Consider the following 22,671-nt stretch of genomic DNA (forward strand, 5'->3'; position numbering starts at 1 on the left):
GGTAATTTATATCAGGAAAATAGGTTCCGCTCCAAAAAGGAAGAGGCACCGTGGCCCAAATGGATCAAATTTGGCAACTCGGGGCTTCCGGAAGAGTCCAGTGCTAGCATTACTGGAGAAGGAAAAGAGATCCTTGGAATAAATTAGTTAATTTTGCCATCAGATTCTTTTGTAGAAAGCAGTAATAATTTCAAATATTTTATTAATACTGGCAAGGCCAATAATATTTTTATCTTCTAAAATAAAGTTTCAAATTTGTTTCTATGAAGGTACTTTTAGACTCAGCAGGGCATAAAAGCCTTTCAAAGGTATCCCTGAAGATACTTCTGATTCACACATTCAGAGCTGAATACATTATTTGATATTTATATAGTTTATATTTACATTTAGAAAATGCTGGGTTAATTGTTGAACATTGCTGTTTAATATCCAACCCTCTATTTTTCTATTCTTTTGATAAGATGTATTATTGCCTCACAATTAACTTTATTTTCAGGAAAATCTGATTACTTCCAGTGTTTCCCAAACTTTTGACATATGTGTACCCCTTCTATAATTTTTGTAATGCTGAGTACCCCTCATACTCATGAGAATGTAGAATTAGACACAGCTAAGCACGGTGCAGTGCATATTCCCACCAAACTCTGGTGCAACGCGTACCTCCACCAAACTCTGCCCATACCTCTGGGGGTACAAATACCATACTTTGGGAAACACTGACTTAGACAATAGGTGACTGTATCTTGACACTTAATTTATCAATAACACCTCATAAATTATTAACCAATTTACAGGTGATTGCAACTTTCATTTCCAGGTGTCTATGTGAAAAGGAGTATTTTGATACCAAATTAGTGAGCAGGGAAGTCAGAATGAAAACAGCCCCTTTCTAATGGTCTTCAAGAGCTCATTTACAAGTTGTAGTTATGTGTCCCACCCATTGTACATGTAATATAAAACTTATTTTCCTTTCACTTAGAAAACCAATAAATTGTGTTTTGGTGTTTCTGGCTTATCTTTAAAGGGAATCCTATTTTGGTTTGCAAACTTTCAATTTTACTCTTTATCTCTTTTACTGATTTATCCCCGGTGAAAATCCTGCAGATCTTTATAAATCCCAGACATCAACTAAAATCTTCTCTGAAAGCTGGCTTTAAGTACAAGAATTCTTTTCGATCTGAAGGGGGTAATGATTACACTTATAGGCAGTATAATGAAAAAGCATCAACGCAGTTTATTTCAATACTTCTAATTTATGAGGACAACTTTGTAATGCTACATCAGAAGTCAATTAACTTGGAAAGCGTAAGACGACCGAACATTTTATTGGGACTACACAATTTAGCACAGTACTAGGCACCATACTAGAACAAAAACACACACAAAATTGAAGTATGATGACAGACATTGTTAAACTCCAGGGGATCAATGAACCTCCCAAAACTATATACAAAAAGTTGTGTAGTGCATGCACTTTTCTGGGGAGAGGTTTCACTAAACTTCAATAAACTTCTAAAGGGGCCACAAAATACAGAGCAGAATTCTAATGCCCTTTCCTATATTTTCAGTAAAGAAAGCTGTGGATGGACCTCAGGAACTTCAATCTTGCACATCTAAGAGTCAATTTTCATGGAAATTGTAGAAAACAAATGAAAGTAACTTGCTAGGACTGGGCAGCAGAAAATTCCAAAGTGCTGTTTATATTAGTTTAGTAACATGTTCTGGTTTAGAGAGGAGAAATGGGGACCTAAGTGGCAATATAAGCTGGAAGCAGGGAGACTCCTATAGGATTTTTCAAATCCTTAAACAACTAAAATCTTAAGTACGAATAAAGTAATGGCAAGAACTTAAAATGCAATTTAATGTTAAGTCAAATTTTCAGTTTCTGCCTATTAACAACTTATTTTTTATTTCTGAATATCACAAACTTCAATCAGAATACTTTAACAAATATTCTGCATGCATTTAACAAATCTGACAAAGGACGAGTAACCAGTTTAAATTATATTATACTATTAAGTTTTAACTGAATAGCCAATTAACATATATTTGAGATCATTAAGTACAGGTAACAATGCAAAAGTAAATGCATTAATCTGATGGCATCCTATCACTATGCAATGTTTATTAACACTAGTAGTAACTACCCTGGAGCATAGGTAAAACGTAGATGGAGGAATTTCCCTCAAAAGCAAGTTTAAGGGATTAAATATCATCATCATCTTCTTCTTCATCATCTTCTTCATCATCACTACTGATGATAAAGCTGTTGCGTGGGGACAGGGCACTTTCTTCCCCAACATTCCCCATACGACACACAGTCCCTTTCTCATCAGAATCATCAGACTTCTCAGAGGAATCATCTTCGATCATGTTTTCATCTATACCTTCTTCATCCTCCTTTGCATTTACTTCATCTTCTTTTTCATCTGAATATTCAAACATCTTTTCATCTGTATCTTCTTTGCTCTCTTTTCCATCAGACTCATCATCAAAAACTTTTTCATAACTATCTTCTTCTCCGTTTTCATCTGATTCTTCATCATCAAACTCTTTCTCAGAGCCTTCCTCATCAATAATTTTTTCAGAGCTGTCATCATCAAATTGTGACCTTTCAGAGTCATTTTCTTCTAACTCTTTTTCGAGAAAGCTTCCATTAAAATCATCAGAGCCATTCTCATCAAATTCTTTTCTGAAGCCATTTTCCTCAAATTCTTTTTCAGAGCTATCTTCACACAGCTTTTCAGAGTAGTCTTCTTCAACTTCTCTTTCCGACTCGTCTTCTTCAGACTCCTTGTTGGGGCCATCTTCTTTAGACTCCTTTTTAAGGCCATTCTCTTCAAAATCACTTTTGAGTAGCTTCTTTTTGGATTCTCTTCCGGGGCCATTCATGTTGGACTCATTTTTAGGACCACCCTCTTCAAACTCTTCTTGGGGGCAGCCTTCCTCAGACTTTCTTTCAAGGCATTCTTCTTCAGATTCTTGCTGGGGGTAGCGTTTCTCGGCCTCTTTTTTGAGGCCACTTTCTTCAGTATCTTCAAATTCTCCCTCTTCTTCTGATTTTTCAAAATTCTTTTCATCTACAGGCTCTTCAAATTCCATTTGAGTTTCAGCTTCATCATTCATTTTAGATGTGCTAGGGCACTCTGAAAAATGCCTTACTCTAGAAGGCCCTGCCTTTTCTGAAGCACAGGTGGAATTTGAACGCCGAAGACCTTTATTGGCCTCGGGAGACTCGAGGAAAGCCTCCCATCCTTTTAGCCTTTCCTCTCTTTCTCTTGTGGTCTCCTCCACCTGTGCATAAATGGAAATTGCCATTAAAATAAGTTTTAGGCTAAAAGTAACAACACCTCCAAGCATTACTAATATTGACAAAAGTATCCCAATATAAGGCATTACTTCTTAGGAAATCAAAGCAATTCCCTATCTTCAGTTCCAAAGTTTACATCTTGATTTACTAGAGTTGACCTTAAGATCATTTAAATAAATTCACACCACCACAATACTGCATAAATGTCTCATCAATTAAAAAGTTAATATATTAACTCTGCCTTTACAACACAAAAAGGAAGAGGAACATTTTGATTAAAATGTTCTTTTCTTATCACTATATGAGCAAGCCTCAAATTTCAGACTGTTAAAGTGAAAAGTTGAAAATTTTTCTTTCTATGCTCTGAATACAAAACAGTATTTAAAAGTACTACGATTAGCCCTAATCGGTTTGCCTCAGTGGATAGAGCATCAGCCTGAGGACCAAAGGGTTCCGGGTTCGATTCCCGTCAAGGGCACATACTTTGATTGCAGGCTTATCCCCAGCCTGGGCCCTGGTCAGGGCTTGTGCATGAGGCAACCAATCAATGTATCTCTCTCACATCGATATTCATCTCTGTCTTTCCCTCTCTCTTACACTCTCTCTAAAAATCAATGAAAAAATATCCTCAGCTGAGATTTTAAAGTAAGTAAATGAATGAATGAACTACTATTACAATACAAAGATTGAACAAATCCAAAACTTATCTAAAGGACTGCTAGTTCAGTATTTGTTGGTAATAAATTATGTTCCCGTGATAGTTGCAGAATTTACCTGATAATCTGTAGTTCCATCCCATACTTGGGCAGTGATTTGACGACCACCAAACCACCGTCCATCCAGAGTTTGAATACAATAATCAGCTTCCTCTGGTTCCCGGAAGGACACAGAGGCCACACCATCTGGGTGTCTCTAGAAAAAATAAGGAAGGAAACAAGAGTAAATGAGAAAATTCAAAATAAAACATACACATTTGACTAGGTAAGTGGGAGTTCTTTTTTTCTTATAAATTGAGTAAAAGATACTATGTATGAAGCCTTTCTTCCCCTTTACCCCAGCCAGTAACACACAGCTAGCTGCCTCTTCAGCTTAATCTTTCTAGCAAGAAACAAGCATGATGTCCTTGGAAATGTTTCTGCTAATAACATTGTCTAAGACAGGCAAGACATTGTTAAATGTGGACTATGAAGTTGAATAGCCCTGAGATTCAATCCTGGCTCTGCCATTTAGCAGCTGAATAATCTTGGGAAAGATGCTCAATCTCTAAACTTTCAGCATCTTCATCTGTAAAATGGGTTTACTAGCACCTACCTACCTCAAAGGACTGAAGATTAAATGAGATAACATGTGAAGTAGCTTGAAGTATGTAATCAATAAATAGTGACTATTTTATTATAAACATGTCAATTTTGGAAGTAAAAAAATGGCTGAGAAGGGGAAACATATAAGAGAATATTTTCCTTGATTGTTTTTATCCAAATATAGTTGGAGAATCATTAAAGAGGGGAAAATATAGGCAAATAAGGAACTATACATTTTTCTTGTACTTTCTTTACTTGATCATAGAACCATGGTTGGCAAACTGTGGCTCGCAAGCCACATGTGGCTCTTTGGCCCCTTGAGTGTGGCTCTTCCACAAAATACCACAACCTGGGCGAGTCTATTTTGAAGAAGTGGTGTTAGAAGTTTAAGTTTAAAAAATTTGGCTCTCAAAAGAAATTTCAATCGTTGTACTGTTGATATTTGGCTCTGCTGACTAATGAGTTTGCCAATCACTACTCTAGAGTGATGATAAAGGGAAATAATCACAGCATACCAAATCTATCAAAGCCATGACTTACAATCCATGTTCATCTAATTATTGCTAATAGATGCCTACCACTAGATGGAAGACTTACTATATTAGAACGTTAATGTAAAATTTAGGGCATACTGACAACTGGTAATAACTTTTAACTGGAAGAATGACTGTCTCAGAAATCATCTGCCCAAGCCATGAACTTACATCAAACAGAAGGAGCTTCCTAATTTGTCCAAACTTCGAACACTCTACTCGAAGATCTTCTCTGATCTCATTTAGCACCAATGGATCATCCTGCAAAAATACAAATTCCGATAATTACATATCCTGCTATGACATGCTAACAAATAAAAAAGGCTTTAAGTTATTTATGTTTGTCTGTAATCTACAAAATTAAAAAAACAACCCATGAGCCTAGATTCTACTATATACTTTGAGGGTCAGGCCCACAGAGACACTGAACAAAAAATAAGATTGTCTGTAGTCACTCTGACTGACAGGCTCTCATTAAGTTCAGCAGAACAAACCAGACCAAGGCAGGTGGGCAATCAAGGACAGTACCAAGGGTTTCTCTACCTGTGAACTCTGAAGTCTACTATTGCCCTTCCAGCTGGGTGGCATAAGCACATGAAAAGAAAACTTTCCTTTGTGTGCAAAGATGCTAAAGAGAAAATGTTTTATCCATTCAGGAATGAAAAGATTCTGTCTTGTGATTAACAGGGGTTTCATTCAATCATTCTTATACGTTTTCTTCATATAGATACCAAGGACCTATTAATGTATTGAGAGCCTATTGTGGTATCAGGCACAATTCTAAACATGGGGAATATTAATAGTAAACAAACATGGTAGAGTCCTGGCTCTCATGGAGCACACATTGAAGCAGAGGAGATCTAATTATTTCCAATAATACGAAATGCAATGAAGGAAACAATCGGTATAATATAAAACCAATTGGGGTGTTTTTTGTTTAAAACAATCAAAAATTTATAAGCATGAAACTTCTAACCTTAAAAATATCCACTGGAGGGAATTTCTAGGAGTCAAGGTAGGATAAATGTGGCTTTTGGAGGAAAGAATATTTGTTAAGGTAGGAAAAGCTAAATATGGCCAGGATGATAGACAGACTCAAATAAGGTGTCTCAATGAACAAAACAGGAGGCAGAAGCAGAAACAAAAACAATGTAATTACACAACAGACTCCTTACTTGCAGAGCTTCCAGATACTTTGAGTTAGGTTTGCATTCATATTAACATTCAAGTGTTAGGAGTATGCAATGTGTATGAATCAAGGACCTAAAGTCAGATACTAATGGGTCTCCTAATTTAAAAAATCAATTATTACCGGGGGGTGGGGGGGTAAAATGTGATTTACTGTAGTTAATTCTGGACTTGTACCTAATAGACTAGATATCATGATCCATCTATGCATTCCTTTTAAAGCCCCACCTGACAAGAACTACATTTCAAAAAGCATTTGGTGTGTGTGTGTACACGTGTACCTTTAAAACATTACTTCATTATCACTGCAAGTCTAAAGCAGCTCTGCTATATTTCAAGATTCTTCAGAATTTCAGTCAGAAGAGACATAAAAAGTCTTAAATAGACCATATGTATCTTAACAATGATCTCAAAAGATAAACAGACTCCATAGGTGCATAGCAAACCCTATCATATCACGATTCACCTGGATAAACTTCAAAGACCAGCCTGGGGCCCTAGTATTTAAGGGGAATAAAGTGATATTTCCATTCTGACTCTGTTTAAATGCACAAAAGGAACAAGAGTGGGCTTTGGTTGCAACTAGATAATTCGTAAACCTGGAATTTTCACTAGGAACATTTTTCTCTTATGCATAAGTTATCATTAATTTTAGAATCCAGGAAGATAGTAAAGACTTGTTCTTCCACAAATAATTCCATTGGTCTCTGCCAAAAGAGAGAGATAAGAACAAGAGGCAGAGTGCAATATGAAGGTACCCTGATGGCAATTAACATTTCTTAAAACTCTAGGCCCTAGCTGATTTGGCTCAGTGGATAGAGCATCAGCCTGCAGAATGAAGGGTCCTGGTTCAATTCTGGTCAAGGGCACATGCCCGGGTTGCAAGTTTGATACCCAGTAGGGGCATGCAGGAGGCAGCCAATCAATGATTCTCTCATCATTGATGTTTCTGTCTCTCTTTCCCTCTCCCTTCCTCTCTGAAATCAATAAAAATATATTTTTAAAAAATTCTCTAGTAGCTCTTCCTTTATTTTCTGTTCCTGGAATTTTACCTGGACATTAATATTATAATGTCCTAACAGCCACCAAAGACTTGTGTAAAAATCAGGTCCTGAAAAACAACCTTCAATATTAACACATCAGGGGCTTTATTTTATTAACCTAAAGAGTTCTAAGACACAACTTTTAATACTAAAATGAAGTTTTCACTTCACGTGTGAAATTGGTCCTCTCCACCAAAATCAACCTGTACTTGCAGCTCCCATAAATCTTTTAATGATTATATTTTTTATAATTTCCCATACCAAGTAGCTGCCATTTGGGGCCACAGTATGGGTATTAAACAGTCTTACCTATGATACAATTAAAGAAACACTGAGCTAAACATGGGAAAATCTGAAAAGCTTGACTGATTCTTGGCTATGTTTTTCTATCTTGAGGACTACATAAATGTGCAGGATGTGACATGAGAAAGATGGGGGGAGGCAAGCTTGGGCTCCCTTAAAAGAAGGCATATCAATGTTTTTATCAATAAGAATATTGTACCCTACCTCAAAATCCATAGGATGAAACATATTTTTGATGATGACAACTCGTTCATGGCGCATTCGGACTGACCCATCCTTTCTTTCAGGTCTCCAATCCAACTGCCTAATGCAATAAAGTAGAAATAATCCTTTATTGATTATTTAAAAATGATGATTATTTGATTCCAGAACAACAATGTATATTTTAATCACCATTCTATTCAAGGAACTTTCTGAAATAAAAACAACAGGCAGGTGAAAGATGGATCCAATATCTGAAATCCCCAGAATATACAGGGTAGGGTAAAAGTACGTTTACAGTTGTTCATATGGAAAATACAATAATTAATAAATAATAATACAAGAATAAACTCTGTGTTTTTAATACAACTGGAAACCTATTTTTGCCCCACCCTGCTTTTTTTTTTTTTTTTTTTTTTTCAGAATTGCTGTCTGGTTACAAATATTCCAATGATATTCTTGGAAAATTGCTAATTATTCACTATGTTTGAGTATCTAGGAAGATATACTCAAGCCAAAAAATATATCCAAATTGTACTGATTTTTAGGCACTTTATGGTTATGACAAACTGCACTGAAATATGTAAAACTACTCATTCTTTGTTATAATCTTAAATGTTACTGTTTTTAAAAATTTTAGGTATCTGTTTTAACTATTCCTGTAAAAAACTATAGGATATCACCTAAATGGTTTCATAATCATATTGTCAATAGTTTAAGCAGTGTTAAAAATATTATCAGAATTCTGTGATAAAGGTACTTATCACTTTGGCTAATTTCTTAAAACTAGCATACTTCAAAACACATATTAAACAAATGGGTTAACAGAAACTTGATAGCATTATGCATATACTCCTAGTATATGTAATTCTATATAATAAAGAAGTGATATGCAAATTGACCCTCATATCCTCGCACAAGATGGCCACCCCCATGTAGTCAAAGATGGCCACCACAAGAAGGCCAGCAGGGGAGGATAGTTGTGGGCCATCAGAAGATGGCAGTTGGGGGCAACCAGGCCAGCAGGAGAGGACAGTTGGGAGCGACCAGGTCTGCAGGGGAAGGCAGTTAGGGGCAATTGAGCCAGCAGGGGAGCAGTTAGATGTCAATCAGGCTGGCAGGGGAGTGGTTAGGGGGTGATCAGGCTGGCAGGCAGGCAAGCGATTGGGAGCCAGGAATCCCGGATTGTGAGAGGGATGTCCAACAGTTGGGGAATCAGGCCTAAACTAGTAGTCAGACATCCCCCAAGGGGTCCCAGATTGGAGAAGTTGCAGGCTGGGCTGAGGGACACCCTCCCCCACCAGTGCACGAATTTTGTGCACTGGGTCTCTACTAAGTTATAAACTGAATGATAAAATCTACCATTTCAAATTTCTAATACAAACCTCTATGTAAAAATTTAATTTCTGATATAGCTGATTTCAATACACATTGAAAATAAACTGATGACTCTGCTATACAAGCCTAAACTATCTTGTTTAATCTAATGTTCAACAACTTCTGAAGAGATAGCTTTGTTATCTCATTTAAGTCCCTGTTGTATTACAAATGAACACCACAGAAAATGAAAAACACCACTGACAAATCATCCTGTGGTTCCAGATTACTAAGGGTTCCAGATGACCTAAAGTTCTTTAAAAATAATTTGTAGGTATATTTACATGATGTCCTCTATGAACAAAACTAGGTAGCTATTACCAAAAGCATACTCTAGGATATTTATAATAATCTTTTGAAGAAGAAAAGAACACAAACTTCTGTTGCTGAGACAGCTTTTTCTTGTAATCCTTGCACTTCTTCTTCTTCTTAGAGGCATCATATTCTCCTTTCAGTTGAAACTTTGCCACCTCGACATGTAATCTGTAGCCTCTAATTTCATCTTCATCCAAAAGTTTTAATGCAAGATCCACAGATTCCCTCTTTATTAAGGGAAAACAAGACAGTCAGAAGGTACACACTGAAATAAAACTTCACTAGTTGTTTTTTTTTTTTAGATGAATGATGACTATATATGCAATAATAATTTAAGCATAACTACCCAGTTTGGGATAAAGAACTCTAGAATGCATATCAGAAAATCTGCATTCAAGATATAGCTCCTCCAACCATCCATGTGAACTTGGGCAAGTTATTCAAGGTTCCTGAACTTGTATTTTTAATTTGTAAAACGGGAATAGTAATGCCTTCATAATAAGTTTTTTACAAAATTAAATGGAATACACGTAAAGGATAGTGATAGGCATATAGTTGCTGAATAAATAATCATTATTAAAGTAGTTTTGTTTCTTGGCATCTCGATTTCTCTACATTCTCCTTTATGGTCTAACTTAGGGGTCAGAAAACGTATTTTGTAAAAAGCCAGTTAAACAATATTTTAAACTTTGTGGACCATGTGGTTTGTGCTGCAACCACTCAATTCTGCTGTTCAAATATGTAAGTAGACATAGACAAATGCAGCCATTTTAATAATAAAAAATGTATTAACAACATCAGGCAGTTTGCTGATCCTTGGTCTAATTTGTTCAAATAGGCAAATAAAATATTACTGGCTTTCTTTTCCTTGTGGATTTTGAAAATATGTTCTGAATTGATTATATGCATACACTCTGAAGGAGCTCTTTGCAATGAGAATTCTTTTTAAGACAAAAGCACTTTGGTCATATAACTTACATAATACTTTGACCTGACAAACAAGTGAATAACCTGACCAATTACAAACAGGCACAATCTGAAATTTCAGTCTTCTTCATGTACTGTTTTGAATAGTTCTCTTATTAGTAATCATCAATATAAAATTATAGCCCTGTTTCCTGATTTAAAAATGGAAAAGAAACTTATCTGACCATATAACTAACCTTCAAATAACAGCAAAGACCATCTCCTTTAAGATTTCCTTGATTATCTTTGTAAAGCTTGACTTTAAATTCTTCTGTTTGAGGATCTCTCATAATAATGCCAAACTTGGACATGAGCTGTATGAATTCATCCAGTGTAATGTCTGGAGGCAAGCCTGTCAGTCAACATTAGGAAAAATTTTTTAATTTATAAAGGCATCTAAATAAGGGTGAAGGTTATTTAGCATTCTACTAATTAGAAAGCTACACCTTAGATGAGCACAATTTAAAATTTCTAAATGTATGTAAAAATTTCGCATATATAGAATTGAGCAAATTTCTTTTTTCAATGAATCTGAAGGGGCAAACTGCCACAAGTAACCTAGAGCACACAAAAAGGATGGCATGCATGCAAAGTTACATACACTTAATTTTTCTTAGTTTTGTAATAAATAGCAAACATATTCCTCACTAATGCAAACAACTGAACAAAAATGGCACAATAATAACGGGCTTCAGAGAAAATGAAAACTAAAAATGACTTCGTGAAAAATATAAAAATATTTTCTACTCTAAAATCTGTTTAAAAAGGTATACATACCAGACACATATACATTTGTATTTCTGTCTTCTTCAACATGAAACCATCCTAAAAATCAAAATGAATAAATAAACACATGCAAGAAAAGGTAAAAGTCACATTATAAAATCTTGGCATTGTGGCAGTCTCTGAAAACTTCCAGGAACTTTTTCTTACCCTGTGAACAAGAAATATTCAAACTACTGTCCAGCTTTCAATGTATTTGGCTCTTTTGACAGATAATCAGTTTCAGAACTCTGTCTAAAAACAAAGAGAGCTATTTATATATTTTTTTTACAATTTATTGTATTGGAGTGACATCTATACTGATAAAAGGATTAATATGCTAATTAGATTGGGTCAACCAGCCATCTTCCTGACGTCTAACTTACTTCTGGACAAAACCGTGGTGGTTGGGGTGAAGCAGAGGCAGTTAGGGGTGATCAGGCCGGCAGGGGAGAGCAGTTGGGGGTGAGATCAGGTTGGCAGGGGAGGGCAGTTGGGGCAAGATCAGGCCAGCAGGGGAGGGCAGTTGGAGCAACTAGGCCTGCAGGGGAGGGCAGTTGTGGGTGATTAGGCCAGCAGGGGTGGGCAGTTGGGGGCAACCAGGCCTGCAGGAGAGGGCTGTTGGGGGTTACCAGGCTGGCAGGGGAGGGCCATTGGGGGTGACCAGGTCGGCAGGGGAGCAGTTAGGGGTGAACAGGCAGGCAGGCAGAGGTGGTTAGGGGCAATCAGGCAGAGTGGTTAGGGGTGATCAGGCAGACTGGCAGGCAGGCAAAGTGGTTAGGGGTGATCAGGCAGACTGGCAGGCAGGCAAGCAGTTAGGGGCAATCAAGTAGGCAGAGTGGTTAGGGGTGATCAGGCAGACAGGTGAATGGTTGGGGGCAATCAGGCAGGCAGGCAGGCAGGCAGGCAGGCAGAGGGGTTGGGGGCGATCAGGCAGGCAGGCAGGCAGGCAAGTGGTTAGGGTTGATCAGGCAGGCAGGCAGGCAAGTGGTCCCAGATTGCAAGAGGGATGTCCAACTGCTGGTCTGACCGGCAGTCAGACATTTCCAAGAGGTTCCAGATTAGAGAGGGTGCAGGCTGGGCTGAGGGGAACCCCCTCCCCACGTGCACAAATTTCATGCACTGGGCATTTAGTTGGTTAATAAAATTATATGGGTTTCAGGTGTACAATTATATAATCATCTCTATATTGTATTGTGTTCACCACCCAAACTCGTCTCCTTCTATCAACAATTAACTCTTTTACCTTCTCTGTACCCACATCCCCCTTTGCCTCTGGTAATCACCTGTTATCTGTGTTTATGAGGTTATTTATTTAAATTGATTTTAGAAAGAGAGGAAAAGAGAGGGGAGAAAGAGAAAACGCAATCAGTTGCCTCCCATATGTACCCTGACAGGGACCAAAACCACAACCTGGGCGAGCCCTTACTGGGAAATGAACGAGTGATCTTTTGGTGCAAGGGATAATAATCAACTAAGCCACACCAGCCAGGTTTTTTTTCTTAATCCCTTCACTTTTTGACCCAGCCCCCAAATCCCCTCCACCCTGGCAGCTGTCAATCTGTTCTCTGTATCTATGAGTCTGTTTCTATTTTGCTTTGTTAGTTAATTTTCTTTCACATAAAATGAAATCATATGGTATTTGTCTTTCTCTGAGTGGCTTATTTCACTCAGCATAATACTCTCGAGGTCCATCCATGCTGTCTCAAAGATAAGATTTCCTTCTTTTTTTTACAGTGAGTAGTATTTCACTGTGTAAATGTACCACAGCTTTTATATCCACTCACCTACTGAAGGGCACTTGGGCTGCTTCCAAATCTTTGCTATGATTCTGATGTTTCCTTTAAAAAAATCATCCCGGCACTGACTAGACCTTCTCATTAAGTTGCTTCTAACTGTGTTAGACACAGTTACTTTGTTAGACACAAATCTACTGTGTTAGATCTGGCTATGCTGAAGCAAAACTGGCTTACGTTCAATTTAATTAAACTCAAAACTGTAAAAAATAACCTTACAAACAGAACTTTGATAATCCCCCAATAATAGCTCTATTTTGCAAAAGGAAGCAACTGAGGCATAGAATTGAAACAAACCACTCCATGCCCATAAGTTAGTGTGAGAGCCAACATATGAACCCAAATAATTTTTAAATACCCATCTCCATGATTCCTTCAGAGACATTATAATTCTCCAAAAACACACATATTGTTTTCACACTCATGTTTTGCAAGCTAAATACACTTGCCTGATTCAGCCTTCCTCTTTTCTCCTCTCTTTTTGGAATCAGTCGGTTCAGGGTTTTTTCTTTGCGGAGGTTCTTCTGCAGGCCTAGCATTAACATCTTGGACATTTGCAGTAGAGCTAGAAGCACCATCATTAGAAAAGCCATAATTGGCCTGATATGTAGCAATGAAATCTTCAGTGATCTAAACAAGAAATTAATACACACACACACACACACACACACACACAAATTATTTTATCCTGTAAAAAGTTTACACTGCATTAAATTACAGCATATTCAACTAGACAACTTAAGATAGAAGTGTTGTGGCAATAAAGTGTAAATATAAGAACAGTCACCTTAGGAGTGGGGCAAACATAGGTTTACAATTGTTTGTATGGAAAAATAATACATCAATTAAATATCATTTTTTAAATATGTTTTTATTGATTCCAGAGAGAGAAAAAGGGAGAGGGAGAGGGAGAGGGAGAAACATCAACTGGCTGCCTCCTACACAGATCGAACCTGGGCATGTGCCCTGCTTGGGAATGGAACCAGCTACCTCCTGGTGCATGAAATGACGCTCAACCAACTGAGCCACACCAGCCAGGTGAGAATACATTAATTAATAAATAATAATAGAAGAATAAACTCTGTGTTGCATACTTACAACTGTAAACCTGCTTTTGCCTCACCCTGTATATAGAAAACCGTGTAGGATAAAAAATAAGACATGGGTACTTGGATTACCAACACAAAAGTCTGAGATATTACTGTTATTATAAATGATATTGACACCTTTCTAGCTGTTTCATTTATAAATTACTACCTCTCCACAGTTACTTGAGTAAGGCTATGAGAACATGTAACAAAGGAAGTACCAGATAACAATAAAATAGAATAAAAAACAACAGCCAATTAGTAATCTAACAACAGAATTCTTTTTTAATGTTTTATTTCTTTCTTTCATAGAGAAGAAGGGAGAGGGAGAATTAGAAACATCAATGATCGGCTGCCTCCTGCTTGCCCAGTGGGGGATCGTGCCTAAAACCCGGGCATGATCCCTGAGTGGGAATCTAACCAGCAACCTTCTGGTTCATGATCGATGCTCAAACACTGAGCCACACTGGCCAGGTCAGAATTAATTTTTCTTTAACTACATATATGTACAAAGTATATGTACACTAAATATTTATATATGCAAAAAGAACAGAACAGAATTTTTATTTATTGTTTAAAAAAGGGGCTAACAACAGTAAATCTAAATGCTTGTTTTAACTTTATAATGAAATCACTTTTTTTACTGTAAAAAAAACTAAGAACTAATCTAACATCTACCCTGACTTTTAGAGGGAAAAAGCACAATTTCACAATGCAAGAAATGTAGTTATGTCTTCATACCAATTGAGATAAGGCACACATAGGAATGGGAAACATTTTAACTCGAAGTTTGAAGAGATATGGGCTTCCCTGGCATAAAATGACAGAATAACAAGTTAATCTAATTATCAGACTATTGTTAAAAGAACTCAGAAAGCTGAAGAAACCAAATCTGCACTAGGGCTGGCACTATCAATACAAAAGTGAAATATAGTTGACCCTTGAACACAGGAGTTAGGGATGTCAACACCTCACTCAGTTGAAAATCTGTATATAACTTTTTACTCCCCAAGAACTTTACGCTACTAGTAACTGACTGTAGACAAGAAGCCTTACTGATCGCATAAAGTCAATTTACACATTCTTTGTATGTTATAGATAGGAAAGCCCCCCAAAATGCATACACACTCTAACAGCTGGTACTTTATTTACTTTTCACTCCTTTTAAGGCTTAACTAATTTGAAATAATGGGTAAAGCCAGACCAAACTTTGAATACAGAAAATTTATCCTAAAGCGCCACTAGACATTTTATACACATACATACATACACACACACACACAGAGAGAGGAAGAGAGAGGGATAGAGAGTTAGAAACATCGATGAGAGAGAATCATTGATCAGCTGCCTCCTGCACACCCCCCACTGGGGATGTGCCCACAACCAAGATACATGCCCTTGACTAGAATTGAACCCGGGACCTTTCAGTCTGCAGGTCGACGCTCTATCCACTGAGCCAAACCAGTATGGGCACGCCACTAGACTTGTATTAATATAAAAGATAATGCTTACAGTACAAAACTGGCAACAGTCAACGAAGTGAGGGCTTACAAATACCAAACGAAATGATTCTTATTTGCAATTCCATTGCTTGGCATTATAAGCAGTGCCTGGATCAGAACAGTCATTAGTATGAAAACAGGCATTGATGAAAAAATTATTCAGTTCTATTGATTCTTTTAAAATTTAAAAATGAACTATATGTTAATAAACGCTGGCTTTATAATCATTCAAAGTGTGTGTACATTTTTGGGACACCCTGTATATTGTATACTGTATTCTTTTATTTATTTATTTATTTAAAATATATTTTATTGATTTTTACAGAGAGGAAGGGAGAGAGATAGAGAGCTAGAAACGTCGATGAGAGAGAAACATCGACCAGCTGCCTCTTGCACACCCCCCACTGGGGATGTGCCCACAACCAAGCATGCCCCTGACCGGAATCGAACCCAGACCTTTCAGTCGACCGACGCTCTACCACTGAGCCAAACCGGTTTCGGCTGTATTCTTTTTTTATTGTAAATTGATTTTTAGAGAGAGAGGAAGAGAGAGGGAGAAAGAGAAACACCGATTTGAGAGCAAGACATCGATTGGCTGTCTACGGCACACCCCTTACCCAGGATTAAGCCCACAACCTAGGCATGTGCCCTGATTGGGAATGGAATTGGCAACCCTTCAGTGCATGGGATAATGCCCAACCATCTGAGCCACAGCTGTATTCTTCAAGCTACAGAAAATGTAATTAAGAAAATCATAAGAAAGAGAAAATACATTTATAGTACTGAACTACATTTACTGATACCATTATGTTTATGTGATCTGCTTACAAGATGAAAAAAAATTGTGTTTAAGTGGATCCAGTTCAAACCCTGGTTGTTCAAGAATCAACTAGTACATTTAACAATTTGGAAGGATTGGAAAATACATAAACACAAAATGGTAAAGAAAAGACGTTGAATAATTTTTAAAGTTATGCAATGGAGACATGGTTTATTTCAGGCTTCCAAGTCAATTAGTGTGCTATTGGTATCCTTTTCCCCAACCATATGAGATTCTAGTTAACAGGATACTTTTTACAGAAAAGTTCAAAGAACAAGGTCTAACACCAGTTATTTTACTGAAATTAAGCTGAAGTAAAATGCTTAACAATTTCCAAATACTCTAAATAAACATACACATATATTTTCCATTCATATTTTGTGCACCTCTAGTCATATTCCTGTGGTTATATGGTTCAAGCATGTGTCTAGGGACAAAATAGGAAAATAGAGGTGCATAATTCAATCAGTAATGCTATATAAATGGCTAAATTTAAAAAAATCAAGAAGCTGCCTTTTGCACATAGTATATAAGGTAAACATCTGAATTCCCAGGATAAGTGAGGTTGGCTTCCTGAGAGAAACAGCTACCAAGCTTGTTCTTGGTGTATTTCCTCTTTGCAATAAAAAGCAGTCACCAATGTAAGACCCAACTATGACCTTCATAGGTAAAATTAATAAGGCATAGAAAAAAAAGACAAGAATTAAATTAGATGTACGACATCTCCCTAACGATTTTCGTTCCTTTACGCACCGGTTCTGCAACAACAGAACAAAAAGAAAGGCCACCACTAATGGGGGCTCTACCCCAAGACCTCGAAAAGAAAATGAGCGGCCTGCTCTGCAGGGGCACCGGCGACGCACACTTACCTTGGGGAACCAAGCTTTCTTGTCCAGGTCCCACTCGTAGGGAGTGTCATCGGGCTGCTGCCCGAAAGAATTTTCTCTCCCGGGACCTTTCTGGGTGTTTCCATACAATTGTTGCAGTCGCAACTGCTCATCGAAGTCGTCTTTCCCATCCAAGCTGTTGCGGCTCATGTTGCCGACTTAGCGCAGGGGACCAGTGCAGGGGAGCTCAAAGGCCGAGATGAGACTAGGAGTGGGGAATAGAGAAAATGAGGTCTGCCTAGCTCGGCCCGGCCCTCCCCTCCCGGCGCGCCTCTCCGCAGCGCCCCAGCAGCCCCCAGGAGGTCTGGCCTCGCAGCTGCCCCGCGGCTCCCCGCCCCCGCCTGTCCACCGCCCACCTGCCTCGCTTCCCGGGGTCTCCGAGCAGCAATTACCCTTGGGGCGCGCGCCACCGCCTACGGAGTCCGAGAAGATTGCAAACCCCGAGGCGACGTTGGGAATGGACTTGAAAGAATCGAGGCCCGCTCACACTGACGCAGTCGCCATTGTTGGCGCGTCCAGACGTTGCGGGTCGCGCGCCGACACGCCCACGTCGGCGTCACGGAGCGCTGACGCAGCCTTGGGGGCGGGGCCTAAGGGGCGGGGTGATAGGGGGCGTGGCCGGCTGCCGCGCGCAGGTGCCCACGCGGACCGCCCCGAGAGGGAGAGGGGCACGGGGTTTTGGGGCCCGCGACAAGCAGGGCTGGGCCAGGCCCGGGCGGCAGCCTGAAATTACTGGAATATTCGCGCCCTGCGGGCGGATGTCGGAGCGCCGCCATTTTGGAGGCGGTGCTTGGGACGGACTGACATGGATGGTGTTGCTGGGAAACAGCCACGCCTCATTCGCCCAAAAGCCCCTCCTCCGCGTGGGAAATGTCTTTTAGTAGTTTCTTTCCGATTCCCTAGGATAGGCATGGATTCTGATGCATCTTGGTAGCCTGCGCTCGTAGCATAGAGTCTGATGTCTGATGCGTTGTGAATGAAGGAGTGAACGAAGGAGCGATAGGTGGAAGCATCAACCTTGTCCAAGCCTCAGCCCCCTGCTTTATTGCTTTGGTACTTTCCTCCGGCTGACGATAGACTGGGGAAAGGAAGGGAGGGGTTTGCCTCTTGCACTCCACGATTCAGAGGTGCTCAAGCTCCAATCCTGAAACTTAAAAATCCACATATAATAAGGTGACCAGACGTCCCTCTTTTGGGGGGACAGTCCCGATTTTTAACAATGTGTCCCGCGGCGTTTTAAAATCGGGACTCTTTTAAAACGCCGCGGGACACATTGTTAAAAATCCGGACTGTCCCGCCAAAAGCGGGATGTCTGGTCACCTTAACATATAAATTAAACACCAGCTATACTGGCCAACTAACTTCATGGTTCTTGTTTATCTTTGAGAAAGACAGAATGTTTCTCCCCCAAACAACTTGTTTTTCCTAGAAATTACACATGTCGCTGAAAATGAAGTGTATAACTTTTAATTGGGCGAATATTTATTGAGTTTGTGCTAAGTGCCAGGCACTGCTCGCAGCTCAGGGGAAATGATAGGGCGACTGGAAAATGATAGGGTGGAAATACTGGATGCTGGCCAACAGCAGTTCTCAAATTTTTAAATCTCAGAACCCCTTAACATGCAAAAATCATTGAAGACCTCTAAGGGTTTTTGTTTATGTGGATCATACTTACCAATATTTGTCACACCCAATTAAAACAGCCATTTAAAATTATTTATTAATTCCTTTAAATATAATGAACCCATTATGTATAAACATAAAGTTGAAGGTGGGGAAAGTGTCCCAAAAGAAATAATTTCTTTTTAAAAAATATATATATATTTTATTGATTTTTTACAGAGAGGAAGGGAGAGGCATAGAGAGTTAGAAACATCAATGAGGGAGAAGCATCGATCAGCTGCCTCCTGTACACCTCCTACTGGAGATGTGCTCGCAACTCAGGTACATGCCCTTGACCGCAATCGAACCTGGGACCTTTCGGTTTGGCTCTATCCACTGAGCCAAACCGGTTACAGCAAAAAATAATTTCTACTATTTCTTTGCTTCTAAACTTCCTGACTCCCCAGTTCCTAGCTGTGTGACTATGGTTTCCACCATAACAATAATTTTTAAATCGTATCTTGGGTTTTTGGTGTGTTGTTTCAATTGCATTTTTTAAAAATGAAGTTCTTGTGTTAGGAACTATTGGAGAACTGAGCTTGCATGCATTTTTATAATATAGATAACATGAGTTGTGTTAGGCTCATTTAAGCATCGCTAAATATTTGTTCCTGGATCCAAAAATAATATACAGCTGTTTTCAGCAATGTGTTACGGAATACTTTTCATTTCTGGGTGAATTGATAGATAGGTGATAATATGCTACATAGTCCTACTGCATGTAGCACTCTGAGTGCCTGTTGTATCCACAGGCTCCTCTGAGTAGGTGGTCACAAAGGTTCCTTATGCCTATGTCCCATGTGACCCAGCCACTGTAGCCCAAAGGCTATCCAGAGGCCTGTGAAGTGATTGGCAGGGTAGCCCTGCATTCTAGACAGTTTGATGAATTGAGCCAATAAGAGCCTCTCAGTGAGAGGAATGAGTCTGGAACAGACAAAGACATGGTCCAAGTAGCATAGAAGCAGAGAAGCTCATATAGGAATTGTAATAAGCAGAATAGAGAGGCCTGCTGTGAAGTTTCCCAGAGATGAGAGGAGGAGCTGACAGTGACGGAGGGTCACTGAGTCAATGTAATAGTGGAGTTGGAAGTTAAGCACACTTGTACCTACATGGTATTCTATTTGACCATGAGACCTGACAGTTATTTTTTAAACAATGCTATTGTCTGTATGAGGCCTGGCATCTCTTTGTTCTTATTTCCCTATGAATTCGTAGAATTAACAGCCTAGTAACCAAGGTAATCTGGAAGCATCTCTGTCTTGGTAACCTGTCTTTTTCAAGATTTTTCACAAGTCACAGAAATATTCAAGATAACAAGCAAAAAGGGGACTCATTATTATAAAGATAGAGGATAGCTCCTGAAACTCCAGGGCTAGAATGTAGATGGGCCACATGAGTGGCTGCCGAACGCAGGAAGCTAAACCTATCTTGGAACCTAGGCATGTGGCTTATTTTTAAATATCTTCATTCTTCTGTCTTTGACCTCTGTAAGTGGTGATCTGTGCTGTAGTCCTTGTCTGACAGACCACAGCCTTCTTGGTAGATAAAAATACATTAACCTACAAAACCAGAAACTGCTTGGCCAGAGAAGTCATCTACCTGGCCCAGGAACTTTTCCTGGGAAATTACTGAACTACACCAAATGAGATTTATTTTAATGGCCTTTTCAAGCTAACTCTATTGGGGATTTTTCTGTTCCCACTTCCTATAACCTCAAAACTTAGTGAACATAAGTAACTCTTTTTGACAAATGATTGATGGATCACTGACCTAAAGTGGTTATAACTAAGGAAATTTTTTAACCCAAATTTGCTATTTCAGTAGATACAACCATGTTTAATGTTTTGTGGCACTTTCAACTTCATTGACAATTACTCACTGAACATTTTGGTTATAACTAAGTCTGTTCCATTGTTTTCCTGCATTAGAGCATAGTCATGGTCAGGGAAGACCCTGAGAAAAACTGAGAAGTATATAAAATTTTTATTATTTTTAAAAAATATATTTTATTTATTTTTTACAGAGAGGAAGGGAGAGGAATAGAGAGTTAGAAATATCGATGAGAGAAAACCATTGATCAGCTGCCTCCTGCCCATGCCCCACTGGGGATGTGCCTGGAACCAAGGTACATGACCTTGACCAGAATCAAATCTGGGACCTCTGAGTCTGCAAGCCAATGCTCTATCCATTGAGCAAACTGGTTAGGGCTAAAATTTTTTTTTCATGTGTCCCATCTCTCGCCCCATTTAGGAACCTTTCTAAAGAAATGAAATCTTCCATCATAGTATTTATAGCACCACAATAGGCAATGACAATGTAAAAGACAATGTAGATATTGGAGCCTACTTGTAAGGTTTGCCCTAAAAAGGATAATATGTTTAAAAAAAAAATAAAAAAAAGATCACCCCCTAAAAAACAAACAAAACAAAAACACCACAAAGCCACAAAGTTTAATTCCAATCCTTTAACTCTGGAAGGGAGACTGATGCCCTATTAAACTAGGGAATTATTTTATATAAGATCCATAATTCACCTTGGGATTACTTGGCAGGAAGAAAATGAAAGTTCTTTGAGCTCTAGTTTTATCAACTGCTAAAAGGCCCTCTCTCTCGGCTTTTATAATCTGGTACCTATGTCAAGTTATTTCTAAAATGTTGTATTAGGAGAGTAAAGATGTAATTTTTAACCAAAGTGAGGAAAACAATAAAATATTTGGGAGCTTTGTGACTTTAAAAAACTTAAATTTGGGGGTGGAGAAACCAAGATGGCAGCATAAGTAAACACCTAAACTGCTGTCTCCCATAACAATTTCAAAACTACAACTAAAAGACAAAACGTCTATCACCCAGAACCATGGGAAAGCTGGCTGAGTGGAAGTTCTACAACTATAAGTAAAGATAAAAGAGCATTGAGACATGCACAAGCACTGCAAAGCTGAGGTACAGAGGCATGTAAACCAGGCTGGCGGCGGGCGTTGTTTTTTCAATCTGAAGGGAGACAAGCTCCCGATTACTCTGAAGTCCAGTTTCTGGGGAAATGCTGGGGACCCAGACTCCTATGGGGAGAAGCTGGACTGTCTGCCATCAGATCGGAAAGTGAGGGTGGCTTGCTTGCAGAGTTGCATGCAGGAATCATTGTTTACTGTGCTGGGGCGCAAGACCTGGTGATGCGGAAACTCAGAGATGCAAGACGGCTGACTGGCAGCCATCGCGGTTTGCCACACCCTAGCCTAGTGACTCCTTGAGACCCCGCCCTGCACAGTCTATAAACCCACCTAAGCTCCATGCAGCAGCTTTTGTATATAAATGGCCTGCCCTATCTTAGTTTAACCTAACAAATTGCATCTCTGGTCAGACAGCTCCAAAACCTCCAAACCCCAAGCAAAGAAGAGAAAACTGTAATTCTCGCTGTAGATCCTGCTGGGTGGCCTCAGACAGTAGCTGACCTGCACCCAATTGGAGATCCAGAAGCCAGTGTACCTAGTGGTCAGTGTGAGACAACACCAGATTTCAACTCTTCATATCCATAAGTGAGACCTCCAAGGATCTTAATAAGAATGCCAAAAAAAAAAAAAAAAAAAAAAAAAAAAAAGGAAAAGGACCAGTCAGAAAATAATT

General features: G+C 39.0%; 1 protein-coding gene across 5 annotated transcripts; it reads right to left on the minus strand.

Annotated features, from left to right (window-relative positions):
- Nucleotides 1–1,211: 1,211 nt before the first annotated feature.
- On the minus strand, nucleotides 1,212–17,957 carry HTATSF1 (HIV-1 Tat specific factor 1). Of its 5 annotated transcripts, XM_036443417.1 has the most exons (11): nucleotides 17,749–17,924; nucleotides 17,375–17,597; nucleotides 13,545–13,725; nucleotides 11,315–11,362; nucleotides 10,735–10,889; nucleotides 9,635–9,798; nucleotides 7,883–7,982; nucleotides 5,316–5,405; nucleotides 4,085–4,222; nucleotides 2,424–3,294; nucleotides 1,212–2,249 (listed from the first exon to the last, which is right to left on the minus strand). In XM_036443417.1, exons 2-11 carry the CDS (start codon nucleotides 17,540–17,542, stop codon nucleotides 2,206–2,208), a joined length of 1,959 nt encoding a protein of 652 aa, XP_036299310.1. In that variant the 5' UTR covers nucleotides 17,543–17,597; nucleotides 17,749–17,924; the 3' UTR covers nucleotides 1,212–2,205. The 5 variants fall into 5 exon arrangements, with proteins under 5 accessions (XP_036299310.1, XP_036299309.1, XP_045439443.1 ...); XM_036443416.2 differs by having other exon boundaries at nucleotides 1,212–3,294; nucleotides 17,810–17,957; XM_045583487.1 differs by having other exon boundaries at nucleotides 1,212–3,294; nucleotides 17,753–17,923.
- Nucleotides 17,958–22,671: the final 4,714 nt, after the last annotated feature.

This window comes from Pipistrellus kuhlii, unplaced genomic scaffold (genome assembly GCF_014108245.1).
Source record: "Pipistrellus kuhlii isolate mPipKuh1 unplaced genomic scaffold, mPipKuh1.p scaffold_m20_p_19, whole genome shotgun sequence".
Classification (NCBI taxonomy): Eukaryota; Metazoa; Chordata; class Mammalia; order Chiroptera; family Vespertilionidae; genus Pipistrellus; species Pipistrellus kuhlii.

What these genes read in the sequence shown, in the direction of transcription:
- HTATSF1 (XM_036443416.2), bottom strand. Translation starts at nt 17,542, where the DNA reads ATGAGCCGCAACAGCTTGGATGGGAAAGACGACTTCGATGAGCAGTTG. An exon ending in AAAGAGGAAGGCTGAATCAG is followed by an intron (nt 11,363 to 13,544) that starts GCAAGTGTATTT and finishes TTTGATTTTTAG; the next exon opens with GATGGTTTCATGTTGAAGAA. An exon ending in ATGGAACTACAGATTATCAG is followed by an intron (nt 3,295 to 4,084) that starts GTAAATTCTGCA and finishes ATTTATGCACAG; the next exon opens with GTGGAGGAGACCACAAGAGA.